At 37.9% G+C, this 14591-nt stretch overlaps 1 protein-coding gene and 1 long non-coding RNA gene across 3 annotated transcripts in view; both read right to left on the bottom strand.

Annotated features, from left to right (window-relative positions):
• Nucleotides 1–3068: 3068 nt before the first annotated feature.
• LOC143849555 (uncharacterized) lies at nt 3069–4208 on the bottom strand. The gene is made up of 3 exons (XR_013235716.1): nt 4068–4208; nt 3507–3653; nt 3069–3430 (listed from the first exon to the last, which is right to left on the bottom strand). It is a non-coding gene; the product is annotated as an uncharacterized LOC143849555 (long non-coding RNA).
• A 2843-nt stretch (nt 4209–7051) lies between these two features.
• The window catches only part of PA200 (proteasome activating protein 200), a 42120-nt gene continuing 34580 nt past the window's right edge, over nt 7052–14591 (bottom strand). For both annotated transcript variants that reach the window (XM_077361439.1, XM_077361438.1), the window contains exons 28-35: nt 13278–13559; nt 13092–13187; nt 11484–11662; nt 9383–9464; nt 8422–8546; nt 8205–8297; nt 7362–7515; nt 7052–7272 (exon numbers count right to left, since the gene is read on the bottom strand). In XM_077361439.1, coding sequence (XP_077217554.1) covers nt 7231–7272; nt 7362–7515; nt 8205–8297; nt 8422–8546; nt 9383–9464; nt 11484–11662; nt 13092–13187; nt 13278–13559 — 1053 coding nt within the window. In that variant the 3' untranslated portion in view covers nt 7052–7230. The remainder of the gene's footprint in view (nt 7273–7361; nt 7516–8204; nt 8298–8421; nt 8547–9382; nt 9465–11483; nt 11663–13091; nt 13188–13277; nt 13560–14591) is intronic.

Consider the following 14591-nt stretch of genomic DNA (forward strand, 5'->3'; position numbering starts at 1 on the left):
TTGGAAATGATAGACCATCATAGAGGGAAATCTACAATTTACATATATGTTGACACCCCCTATTGCCAGCGGATGTAGTTGATGTCTTGGGAGGTACATCATAGATAGATGTTTTGGGAGGTGATGGAGGTTTGCATGGGTAAGTGGTGGCCCCATTCAACAAAATCAAGTTGATCAAAGTTTGGCTAGGCAAGTGGAGACTCAAGTTGATGAGAGTTTGGGTAGGCCAATGGAGCCCAACTTGATGAAATATTGGTTAGGCCATTGGAGATCCCAATTCAACAAACTAATGTTGAGGACTGTGTGGTTAGCCAATTGGAGGCCCAAATTCCCAGAAATGCAGTTGAAGAAAGTTTGTGTAAGGAAGTGAAAACCCCCATTCACATTAATCTAGTTGATCATTCCTTTGTTAAGGAAGTGCTGACATCCATTCCACCAGGTACTACTGATGAACATAGTGAAGATTTGGATGATGAAGTGCACATCCCCATTCCACCAGCTAATAGTAGTGAAGATGAGGAAGATTCAAATTCGGATGATGATTATTTTGTTGTCTTTAGGAGGTCAGATGACAATGGCAGTAGTTGTGGACTTGGAAGTGAGTCTAATTATATTGATGATGCTGCTGATTTTCTTGGAGGAGCAGAATTTGTTGGTGAAGGAGAAGCTGTAGATGAGGAGGAAGATGTGCATGGGGCATGTCTAGAGGAGGTTATACCTGATGATCCTCTCAGGTCAAATGCACGTGAAGAGGAGGAAGATGGATATTACCTTAGAAGTCCAAGATCTTCTTCAGATGAGCGAGAACCTAGGGTAGAGTTTAATGAGCATGTGGATATGCATAAGCCACTTTTGGTTGTGGGGATGATATTTAGCTCCCATCTAGCTTGTGATTGCCATATAGAGTGGTCTAGTGGGGAGGAATATGAGGTGTAGAGGTAATGGAAAGTGGTATGCAATTAACTTAGGGCAACAATCTTGTGGTTGTAGGAGTTGGGCCTTGACTGGTATCCCATGCAATACATGGTGTTGCTGCTATCTTCTACCAGCATGAGAGTGTAGAAAAAATTATCCACCCCTACTACCATAGAGATGCCTTCCAGAGGAGTTATAAAGAAATGATTCACCCCATGCCTAGTATGGAGCAATGGCCATCTTTAGACATGGACCATGTCCAGCCACCTCCAATAAGAAAGCCCCAGGAAGGCCAAAGAAGCTGAGGGGGGAAGGATGTAGATGAACCCCAAAGAGATGCAAATCCTTTCAAGTTGACAAGAGAGCATGGCTCACTAAAATGTAGTAAGTATGGTCATTTTGGACACAACACTCGCACTTGCAAAGGGCCAATCAAGGAAAAAAGAAAGTCTGCTTCTAGAGGGAAAACAACACCCAGTAATGGTGATGCAGCTACTCTGGGTGAGTGGGTGTAGGACAACATAGAGGAAAAGAACCAGTTAGCAAGGGTCGAGGACGAAAAGGTGGTAGCACATACCAGGTAAATCTCGATTCCTTTGGAAGTAGTTCCCTAGTTAAAGCATATACTATTAGTTCTCTTGTAATGTACAAGTGTGAATGGTACATGTGTGGTACTGTTGTTTCTGGAGGAAGAAGTGGGAGAGCTGATAGCATTGTAGTTGGGGATTGCACAGACCCGATAATAGAGAATTCCTTTCAAGCAATTTCCTTAATGTTATTATTTTTGTTAAATCAATTACTGTTATTGTTTTTCTCATGTTTTTGTTTGAATGGTACATGTAGCCTGGTGTTGACATTGGAGGAAGTGGAGGAAGAGGTGGGAGAGGTGGAGCAGGAGGTAGTGGAGGTGGGAGGGGTGGAGCAGAAGGTAGTAGAGGTGGAAGAAGAGGTGGAAGAGGTGAACCATTTGGGGTTGGTCTCTATAAAGGCCATTTTTTCTCTTATCCAACCAGAAAAGTAAGTAACCTTCATAGTTATTTTTCTTAATACATGAATTAATCCATATCACCTAATTCTTGCTGGCAACTGTGCAGTCACCTCGCAAGTCTAGTGGAGCACCTGGTGCTAGTACTTCGGGTGTTGGAAGTACTTTTGGTGGTCACTACAGTGGACCTTATTTTGAGACCCAACAGTCTTCAACTCCAGGTGTTTGGGTGGTTTTCATGTGTGACATTTGACTTGTGAGTGCATTTTGATGGATTCAGAGCTGCATTGAGGGAGGATTTTGATGGTCTCCATACTTACTTTGGACCATGTAAAGGGCCAATGATTTCGGTTCAACAGTTATTTTATTTTGGAAGTTTATCCATGGATTGTTATGTTAACAATGTTATGTAAACCATGTTTATTTTTTATGGTCTTCATGTATATTTTTGGAGTAAATCTAGATGCAGTTTGGTTGTAAATGACACTTTCTGGGTTGTAAATGACAGTTTTTGGGTTGTAATGAATCTGCTGGTTGAGCTTGGTTGTAGTTGACTTTTTCTGTGTTGTAATGAAACTGCAAGACATGGATTTCATGTGTAAAATTGAGTAGAGTTGTATTGAATGGCTTATGGTTGAGATGGGTTGTATTGAATGTCTATGGTTGTACAAAGCTTGTCTTGACTTAGGTACTGTTGTTCAATGTCTATGGTTGAAATTAAAATTCAATTATTGCATGTCGTATGTATTTGGCTTGTAATGTACAGGTTACTCTGTTATGTGCCTGGGTTGTAATTCACATGTTCTCTTCAGTTGGTCCTTTGGGAATTAGGTAGTGGTTGTTCAATGGCTTCGGTACTGGTAGTGGTTGTTCAATGGCTTTGAATCATGGTTCAATGGCTTGGGTAGTGGTAGTGGTTGTTCAATGAATTAGGTAGTGGTTGTTCAATGGCTTGGGTACTGGTGGTTCAATTATTGAATGACTTTGGTATTGGTTATTCAATTGAATGGCTTGGTACTGGCTTTTCATCACTGGTTGTTCATCACTGGTTATTCATCATTGGACAGGTTGGTACTCCATGGCCTATTGATTTTGATTGAATTCTTTCAATTATTTTGAAATTAAGAATTAAAGACTGAAATCAAAGCAAGTTTCATGATAACAAATAGATAAAAATTCACTTTCATTTCTTCAAAACATTTCTTACATAGACTTAGATTACATAAATTTCAAAACATCACTCCCATACCGACAGATTCATGGTTAATACATTTTGTTCCCACTGACACTCCCATTCCAATAAACTTTAACCAATAAGAAAACAGCAAAGAGAAGAGCACCACCCCATGAAATGGCAATTAAGGTCTGGAAAACCTTTTCCCTGCCACGATACTTCGCGACTTCGGCCTCCAAGCTTTCAACCTTTGACATCAATTTCTAAAACCTCTCCATAACCTTTAGTATGACAGCTCTTCCTCGAAGACAGATTGATGGATCAACCCATTGGAAGAAACCACACACAACATTTATCTGAAATCAGACAAGGTCATTTAGGGTTAGCCATAAATCATATCCAAAACATGATAATTAACAAAAGATTGCTCACCTCAAACCCAGAACAACCCAAGAACCTTCTCCCGAAGTTATTGCTCGTCCATGATGTCCTCAATGGCGCTCGTTGTCCACAGTGGCATGTTGTAAAGGCGTAACCCTGGGAACGTTGTCCACTCGAAGAAGAGCTAGTTGATACCATCTATGTACGACAAAAAAAGGACCAATTGTCATCCTTTTCCCAAATTAGGCAAACCCTAATTGTCATAATGCACTTATAAGGGTTTCTGAGAAAAAAAGAACCAACTGTCATCTTTTTCCCATTTTAGGATAGAAAAATAGGGTTTTTGTTCACAAAACCCCACATTTGAAAAGAATCAATAAAATACAGCAAAACCCCTAAAAAATATTAGGGTTTAGGTAAGAAATGCTAAAATAATCACAGACAGGTAAAAAAACAAACATCACATTAGAAGAAATGCCAAACTTTTTTCTAAAATAATCACATACAAGTGAAAAACAAAGAAATACTTCCTTTTCAGTGGAAGAAATGAAGAAATGCTATATTGGAATGCTAAGCCCTACAAACTTGTCGCAGAAAATGACAAACCCTAACCGTAATTGCTTGGGAGGAAATGCCAAACACCCTCACAGATGCTCTTCAACCTGGAACTCTGGAAGGATAACCATCATTTTTAAATGAAAGCTGCCCAAACGGTCTGTAAATAGCTCAAACACAGAGATGAGGGTATTCCTGTCCTAGAAATATTAACACAGGTTAGTTTGGCCATTCCGTAAGGTTAAACTAACGGACAGTTGATGGAGGGGGTATACTTATAACAAAATGCAACCTCAGGGCGTATAGTTGTCACGTTTTGACAGTCAGGGTTAGAGTTGAATGTGTTAGAAACTAGAGGGGGTGTAAATGTATTTTTTCCAAAAACATTTACACGCATTTTTAAGTGGAAAAATAGACACAAACAAATTTATATGCCCACTTTACATAGATAAGAAAAAAACAGTCTCATTATTAAAAAATCATACAACTTTGCATCGTCAAATATCACAATTCACATGCATTAGGTGGGAGGTTGGGTGAAGCCGTGAAGGGGAAGTAAAAATAAGCATCCTACAACAAGAAATACATTCATTCCTGACGGATTATCTATCGCCAAAGCAAAAAAATCCGTCACTATATTTTTAGTTGGCATTACTGATTAGATGCGATGGACTCACAAAAAGGTTGTGCCCATTGCTAATTGGCATCGCTTGTTTAAACTGTCCTTTTTGTCCGGTTATTGCCACCACATCACTAGTGATGTACAACTCTTCCTTTGGTTTAAGGAATAGAAAAGTACGGAATGTGGGTAATAGTTTCAAGAAATTATAGATTTTGAGTACTTTTTAAAACAATCATCAAACACGGATGATTCTTCAAAAACGGGTGGAAAAAAGATCCAGTGCTCTTCTGACATTATCAGAGTCTTCGTATGTTGCCCTTCCTGACAAGCTCACAACCCAACATCAATCATTATCTTTAAAGTAATATTTTATTATTTCTCACTTCTCTTTTGGATGAGAAACGACTACGTTATTGAATATTTTATTATTTACACATCTCTTTTGGTTGAGAATGGTGACACTATTGAATATTTTGTTATTTCTCACGTCTCTTTTGGCTTAGAACGGCGACGTTATTAAATATTTTATTATTTCTCACGTCTCTTTTAGCTTAGAACGGCGACGGTATTGAATATTTTATTATTTCTCACGTCTCTTTTGGATGAGAACGGCTACGTTATTGAATATTTTATTATTTACACAACTTTTTTGGCTGAGAACGGCAACGTTATTGAATATTTTATTATTTCTCATGTCTCTTTTGGCTTAGAACGGTGACATCTCTTTTGGCTGAGAACACCGCCAGATTCAAGAAACACCCATCGTTCAAAGATATCAAGTACGCCGTCGGATTTTAGAGTACGCCGCCGGAATATCGAATACGCTACCGGATTTTCTGGGTTCAAATATGTGTTCAAAACGTTTCGAGTATGCCACCGGAATATCAAAAGGTATGCCGACGGAATTCAGGGGTATGCCAGCGGAAATAATGGGTACGCTGACGGAATCTCATACAGAGAGGCGGTATTATTAGAACACGTCACCGTTCCATATTGATGTCCGCGTGTCGTGGATCCGACCGTCTATGCATATTGGCGACAGCCAAAATTTAAATGAACCCAAGGGACTCTGGGTTCAAAGGAAAATTTCAAATTCAAACCAAACCACCTGTGTATAGAGGCACCAGCATTCCAAAAAGTTTTTTAACATGTGTAAAGCATCCATCCGTCTCTGGTTATTTCCGACGGCCAAGATAGAAACGAACCCAAGGTTCTGTCAGTTCAAATACACATTCAGACGAACCAAAAGAAGCCTTGTAAAGCGCACCAATTAAATAGGCATTAAATACAGGGGGATTTTCTGCAATGAAAAAGGAAGCTGAAGGAGATTTCTGACATCGTATTGGCGTCTTTTTTCCACCCGTGTTTGATGATTGTTTTAAAAGGTGTGAAATCCATAATTCCTCGTAATTATTGCGCATATTCTGTACTTTTCTCTTTAAGAAACTCTACAAAAAGTAATTTTTTTGTACATACGGCAGGATCTGATTGTTCCTTTGTCAGAGAATTTATATGGTTTCCCACAGTGCATGCACTAGCAACCCAAAAATAACAGTGGGGTCCACATTGTCTGGGTGATCTAAACCGTTCATTTGTTGGGCCCCGATGTAGATAGGGTGTGCGCAGAAAATCTTCACCCTCCTGTGGAGGTTTTTATACTGCGCCCCACTGTTTTTTGGGCTGCACTTGCATGCACGGCCTTCCTCCGTATAATTTCTCCCTTTCTCATATCATTCTTACTCTCGGTTATCATATACGAATTGTAACAACCTCCGTGACCCAAATCTTCACGTTGTCTACTTGCAACGACTGGGGCATGTTGTAGGAGTCACATGGCGCGCATCCCATATATATATATATGCAAAGCATTCTGCCGTTTTTTAATTGTTTGTTCCCAATTTTTTAATCGTTTGCTCTCTCTCTCTCTCTCTCTCTCTCTCTCTCTCTCTCATAAATCTCTTCTTAAACCACAAAACTCTCTTTAAATAAGAAAATCTAATCGTAAATCACTAATTTTCTTGAATGCACCTTTTTTTTTAAACATTTTCCCCTGCCTTGCCTTGTGGCCCCATCTTGCACTCAGCTGCTCAAACATGAGAGGCTCCACCCACTCGCAAAGAAGCATATCAGACTTCCAGCTCCAAGCCAACCCCTCCACGTCTTGATGTGAAAAGGCACAACCATCTAAAGGACACACTACCCAAAAAGTGTTCATTTTTGGAACCAGATTATCTCCTCGCCACTGGAGATTAGGCAGGCCTGCATGGGAAAGTGGAGGACAGAGATGAAGTGTCCAAGGGCGGAAAACCATCGGATTGTGCCTTGTGGGGCTTACCTGATGATCTTATGGATCCTATTGTTTAAACTGTTGGGGTAGGGAGAGAAAAAACTCATGAAACAAAATTAACATACCAGAAAAGAAAAGAAAAAAACAAAATGCTTTATAGATGGCACTTATAAATTGTACATGCAGTTGTTTTTTGTAAATAAATCTCATTTTATGGACTATAGCAAGGTTGCTAATACAGGCCTCATTTCTTTATTCTTGTTTTTCATTTCGTATTATTTCCCCTTCTGTTATTGAGGGAGCCATATCAATTAGGCAAAATATGAGGACGAAGATGATGTATCAGCCAAAACCTGCGAGTAAAATAACAAATGAATAAGTTGTTGTGCATAACAACATTACAAGTGCAAAATATTTGGAAAGAATTTATAAATGAATTCACCTCGAGTTGGTCTTCGGTAAAAGAATCTTTCTGGACATTCCAGGTATCGGCATGAGTTCGCCGGAACTCTGCAACTGCTTTCGTAACTGTCGATCTTACAGGGGACGGCTCGTCGATGAATCGAGCCAGTAAGGTTACATGATCAGGAAGCCAGCTGCATCATCAAGGATAAACAACATCAAAGATAATAATTATCACCCAAAGAAGAGTGAGCACTGCTTCAATTCAGGAACAAGTGTTCCTGTGCCTATCAGTGCGCAGGATAGGGCACCTGTTGCACCTAACTTTTTCCCATCAAAAGAACTTTGTCACAGGACATGTGACTGAATGTGGAATCAGCTATAAAATGAGGACAGCCCATTTCTTTTTTTAAAAGATGATGCCAGGGTGAGTAAACATGTTGGGCAAGCATCAACATCGCAATTACAAAAAGAAAAATGATATAAAATAGGAAATAATAAGAATTTCCTAATCTCGAGGATTAATTTTCAAGAATCTAGCAGCAACTCTGTAGCCATCATTTGCAGACCGGCCAATACCGGAGGAGAGTCCGGCCGGCAAAAGGATGCCCGCCGACCACATGAAAATCAATGTAAAATGCATTTGCATTTTCCTAGCATCCCTCTTTGAGAAAAAGTATTTTTTCTTTTTTTCTTGCTATCAGTTATAGGGAATTGATCTGGCATTAGATGTCCAGAAAAAACATTATCACCATCCAATAAATGATCAAATTATAAGCATTTTATATTTAGCGTCTTTAGACTCTCAAGGAATAACTTATGGAGCTTGGCACCGTGAATATTCATGCAAACAGCCACCTCGTTTCAGGAAGAGGAAACATACCCGGGCATGTCATAAGGAACTGATAACACGGATGCTGTTAAAGCAAGAACTGCACCATGTGTTGAAGCTATAGACTGACCCGATTTCAGGTTTCTGCAAGAGTCCTCAATCTTTTAGAATCAGTATATTTGCATGCATGTATACATACATAAATACATATATATTGTTGCAGTCCACCAACTACTGAAAGGAAGGCTTAAGATAAATGGAACTTGACCTCTGCTTTCGTTTCTTTTGTATGGAGTTGGCCTCGGAGAATGTTCTCTCACGAAAATCTTTGGTTATGTCTTCACCTGCACCCTTCATCAAGCCCGCCAGAACTGCAGCAGCATGCTCCCTTACCTGAACCAGTAATAAGCTATTTAATTTAATGTGCCAATATTCTGTACATTTACCTAACTTCATCACTATATTAACATGATGATCAGAACATAATCAGATATACATTTTGTCCAGTAGAGAATAAGAGGCGATGTAAGACAGTTGGACTAGAATATTCGAAAAATATTTACTGATTGACTCATTTCATAAAAACAATATTTAAACAATAAAAGATATTTAAAAAAAGGAAAAAGGATAAACAGTAAATTAATAAATAAATGTATATATGCATGTATATACCAATGCAATAATGTATATACTATAACAATAACTACTACACATATTATTTTAGGGAGCTGATATCTAACTCCCTTGCCTTTGATATTGACAATATTCTAGAAATTTAAGATAAATAGAGTACCAGCATCAAAACAAGGGAATGCCACCATCTCCTTATTTTATATGCGTATTAAGCAATATTTGTGGATGTGCAATGATGTATAGATGTTACGACTAAATTTGTCATGTAAACCAATACATACACATTTGTAACGATATATGAAGACATACAAGGTATATCTTGCAAATAATATTCAAGTTCAAAAAAAATAATTGAAATGAAAAACAAAACTTATAGAATTTCAGCAATGCATAAATATCCTTCCATGTCAGCAAGCGGTTTCTTTAGCAACAAATAAATGCACTCAATATGAGAAATTTAGGTACAGATGGATGACAGGATAAAGCAAAACTAAAAGTCTTAGGGAATTACATTCCTTTCATAAAGTCTATACCTATATTCAATCAACTTTCTAAACACTCACCTCAACTTATAATTAAACTATAAAAACACTCACCTCAACTTGGTTGTCTATAAGTAGTTTCTCAATATTTTTCCAGATTTGTTGTTTCTCCACACTTGAGAGAATGAAGGTATGCCTGTACAAAGAAATAATGTAACACTTTTAGAAATATCACAGTTTGACTGGCTTAAAAATCCTTGCGAAAAAGTACATAGATCATAAATGAAGAGCTTGTATTATGATAATGAGACTAAACAGCAATTTGAACTCTACTTAGGAACTGAGACTAAAAACATGGAATAAAGCCAGTTTAGGACAAACAAAGGAAAAGAGAACAGCACACATAAGCCAGATGTACATATATGATTCCTTAAATGATAAATCTCATCAGATGTCGATGTATAAAGAACTGGTTTTGCTTACTACAACCAAAACACAAGCTTTAACACCAAGAGAAAAGGTTATATATGGACATTTTATAGATAAACATATGCAGACAAATTCTCATAAACCTATACAGACACCACAATGGAGTTTGAAGAGCCGAGCACTCAGACCATCTCCCACAAAATTTAAACAGAGACACAAAGTGGAATCTAAGTAGGCATGAACTTGAGGAAGGGTTTCTAATTGGTTGCAACCACCATTAGGGCGAAGGTAGTGATTCCACAATGGGGCCTCTTTACAGTAGAAAAGTGAGCAACGCCAATCTAGAAACCCAGTCGTAGGAAAGGATGTTTAAAGGGAAGAAGACAGGGAAAACTTGGGCAAATGACCTCACAAATATTTGGAGCTCATCATTATGGGGACACGAATATGGCTTGCAAGGACCAACAATTTTGACGACAAGAAAATCAAATGCAATCCACAAATTAGGGTATATATTGATATCTTGAGAAAGATAAGGAAATGGTGGCTTTTAGTTTTTAAAAGTCTCCTCCATATTCACTGTAGGTGTCACACATGAAGAATAACATCTTTTCATTTAAGTGTCCAGGCAATTAAGAATATGCAATACAGGACGTCTGTCCAGTTTACCCACCAAAAATGAAAATAGTATCTTACACAAGAAGTCAAGTTGCTTAATGTCATTACAAATTTACGATAGACATAGGTGGTATGACGATTGGGCATGGAGAGAAGGGTATCGTTGAAACTAAGATGGGTAAATGATTTTGTTGCGAATTGGAGTAGCCAAATAAAATGTAAAAAACTTGTCATATGGCTCAATAGAAGAGACAAGATCAGAGAGAATGTTGGGTGATCATTTTGGGGAAGCCATCTAGGAAGGTTGTAATTTTAATTGCTCCCTCACATGCAGGTAGAGTTCAGAGTTCACTGATTCGATCGAAGTTCCTAGAAGAAATCAACTCAGGTCATACCATCCTCTAGCAATCTGGCAAGATATGAGGAGGCAGAGGCAAAATTGAGCAAAAATGGTAATGGGTTCGTGGATAGGATAAAAGATTCCTCAAGTTGGACTTCAAATTTTCCACTCTAATGATGCGGCATGGGCATTTAACATTTGATTAAACTCATAGAATAAATCAAGAGACTCGTCTCATTCTCCAGCGAGACCTGAGGGAATGCTTCCTTGATCTGGGATCAAATAGCAGTGAGACCTGAGGGGATGATTCATTGATCTGAAACCAAATAGTAAATTTAGGTAAAATAAGGAAAGGATTTGCACAGAAACCCTAAGAAGATTACTTGTTTCCTGCACAAAAAGTTCCACAATTAGGGATGGAGGTGAAAGCAGCGATGAAGACAAATGGAAATATAAAAGGCAAAGTCAAGTATCAGAAAGAGAATTTAAAGAACAAAGGAAAAACTTATACAAGTCATCAAGTTCTGGAAGAGTGTTTTTACAATACCTTTTTTATATGAAACTCATCATTTGGAATGTTGGATGTTCCTTTGGCAATTCAAAGTCACAAAGCAAAAAGAAAAAAAAAAGGATATCCAGTAAATAGCAGGAAGGTGCAGCATCATTATTTAAAAGAAAAGTGTGTATGCGATATTATTTATTATATTTACGATTAGACATGTACAAACAGAAGCATAACAGTGGCAAATCAGTAATTGGAAAAATAATGCTGTCATGTAATGCTGAAAGCTATCTGATAGATGTGCAGCCCGTACCAAAGTACCATACCTATACATAAAAGTCCGTAGATATGTCAAAGTTGCGAATCTTGTTCTCCAGTTAGAATCATTGGAGGAAGAAAGAAGCACCGATACAGCCTTTTGTAGATGGGGTTGTGGAATAATCCTCCATTTTAATAATTCAAAAGAGGCCTTCGCTAACATCGACAAATCTTTATTTGATGTTTCCTGCAAATGTCCAAAAAGATTTCCTTAGTTACAAGAGTAAATCATGGCTCACTTGGCCACATATTACTTCCAAATTCCAGCAAACCAAAGCCGAGTAAGCATCTAGATAATGTTCTCATGTCAAATAATTGCAAAATGGATCAAATAGATTGAAGTGGAAGCAGAGAAAGGAAGATGGAACAAATTGAAAGTTTTGTGTGCTACCAAGAGTAACAATTTTTTACTACTTTGTCAATTGAGGGAACATATCTTTCCAAAGAATGGGACATTATTCAGAAATAACCATATATATTCTTTTGAATTCATGTTCAGGTGGTGACAAATATTAAGAAATTCCCCTCCAGTTAGAAGCAAGAATTTATATGCATGCAACTACAACAGTATATGGACCTTGAATTTGCTAGGGCTGCAACTCGAGCCGGGTTTTACCCGACCCGAAAATAGCCTGGGTTGGGTTCAGGTTTCATGGGTTTCGGGTTGAGCATCCAAAAGCCCGCATGAATCTCGGGTCGAGCCGGGTTTGAAGGGGCCCGACCCGACCCGACCCGAGTTACATCAGTTATAGTATGTACTTTTTTTTTCTATTGTTAGTTAAAAGTTAAAAGTGAAAACCCACACACGCACTGTTATAGTATGTGAGTGTAATTTTTGCTTCTATGAGTTGAGTTGATTCAAGTGTTTGATTCAGCATTGTTTGATTGTAATTACAACATTGTTTGATTACAGCATTGTTTGATTCAAGTGTAATGTGAGTGTAATTACATCATTGTTTGATTCAAGTGTAATGTGAGTGTAATTTCTGCTTCTATGAGTTGAGTTGCCTTGCCAAACAAGAGTTTTCCTTAAAAAATTGCGTCAACGTGAAAAAACCCGACCCGACCTGACCCGAGATTTATTATGGGTAGGGCCAGGTTTGGGAATCATGGGTTTTCCGAAAAAAAACCCAACCCGACCCGAGATATTTCTCGCGTAGGGTTGGGTTCCCCAAAACCCGACCCGCCCGACCCGAGTTGCGGCCCTAGAATTTGCATGGTATAATAAACTATTTGAATCAAAAAATCCACCCACTAAATATGATATAAGCAGAAAATTCTGGTTCAAGATAGATGACCATATGATGATATAACAATAGATAATGAAATAAAAGCAACCAGAAACTATCAAAGCACATGAGATAAAATAAGTGACGGAGTATTAAAATAAGAGGAATGCTAAACTGAAGGGCGCCCTTGCAAAAAAAAAACAGCTATAAGGGCGCCGCCATTGGACCATCTCACCAAAGTGCCTTTATTAATGGGGGTGCCCTTGTCTCTGGTTTTTTTGCAAGGGCGCCCTTCAGTTTAGCATTCCTCTTAAAATAAAGTACGGAGCTTAAACTGATAAAGAACAAAAACCAATATGAGCATTAAAATTTCCAAATTGTATTTACCTGCAAGGAAATAACTGGATAAAGAAGATCGACAATTATGTCCAATAAAAGCGAAGATCTTCCTGACTTCAAAGATGAGATAATGAAATGGAACATCTGCACTCATTAAGAAAAATATGGAAGTCAACATGCTAATAAAATTAACTGGTAGAAGTTTTAATTGAAAAGTACAGTAAAATGGAATACCGTTTCCATCCATCTAACATCTTCTTGTGATTCATCATTTGAGAAACAGTTTTCACGATTTAAACCTTCCGGTGACTCCAAACTATCAGACAGATTGACACACTGGATATTGACTGCCAGTTCAGAAGCTCGTTCTGTCAGATGCCGATCCCAACTTCCCATTTTCAACAAGTCACATGCATAGCTTTCCATCCTTTCATGCGAATGGGCAGGTGTAAAGGATGCAAAAAGGCGTATGTTTGAGCATAAGACAGAGAGGGCCACACCAATGGCTTCCCTTACCTGTCACACATTTAAATATAAATCATGAAATAATTGGAAAAACAATTCCAGGAGTAACTCTCAGGAAAACAATGCCTGCAAATCCATAATTGCACATATTTAAGTTATCATTATCATATAAAGAAATAAAAATATATCAATTCAAATCACTCCAGGCTAATGGTAAAAAACTATACATGTAATTCAGATCTGTGAAATTCAACAGAATACTAAAATTTGTTTCTAAAGAGAAGAAAATATGCAAAAAGGCTACATGAAAAAATAACTACAGATTCCCGGAAGACATTTGAACTGCAAAAGCTAAAGAAACCCAGATTTAGCTCTGCCGAATCAGCTACAAAAAGAATTTAGACCATGTACTTTGGATCAGTTCACAATTAGTATAAACAGCTTGACCTCCAAAAAGGAGTTCGATAGTTCCATGGCTTCAGAATATTCAAAAATTAATCAGCAAGGAACATGCGTCGCTTTAACTTATTTAGAGAAACACTTTACCCACAGCTTGAAAGAAGGGAGAGAAACATTACATTGAATCCCTACAGGAAGGTTTAGAAACGAAGAATACAAAATTCTGATAGGAGTACCATGGTATTTAATAGCATTGCCACTCTAAACCACAATGATCTCACCAATTCCTAAATCCTACTCCCTCGACTAACCATGCAGCATTCATCAAAGTTGGAACAACTCCATCAATAAATTGATGCCCTTCTCAACATTAACTTGATAGTAAAGATCCACTGTCTTCAAAACAATTGTTTCAAAGCAAAGATTGCATGGTTCAATTGTACAAAAACAAGTGTTCTTCAGTTTGGTTGGTGAATCAAATCAAAGTGATTGAAGAAAATCCAGAAAAACAGATTTAGCTAGCACCATGTACACACAAGATGAGTGCGAGAGTAACTGTCTTGTGTTAAATCTTCATAAAAAGCTCCATGAATGGAAAAAAGAAAGAATTTGATTTTTAAATCCTTCATGAAAGTACAGGAGTTTAATTTTCAACCCTTCACAATAATTTCTCATGCTCCTCTG

Source organism: Tasmannia lanceolata, unplaced genomic scaffold, assembly GCF_043159265.1.
Source record: "Tasmannia lanceolata isolate RefF3 unplaced genomic scaffold, GAP_Taslan_0.1 ptg000018l, whole genome shotgun sequence".
NCBI lineage: Eukaryota > Viridiplantae > Streptophyta > Magnoliopsida > Canellales > Winteraceae > Tasmannia > Tasmannia lanceolata.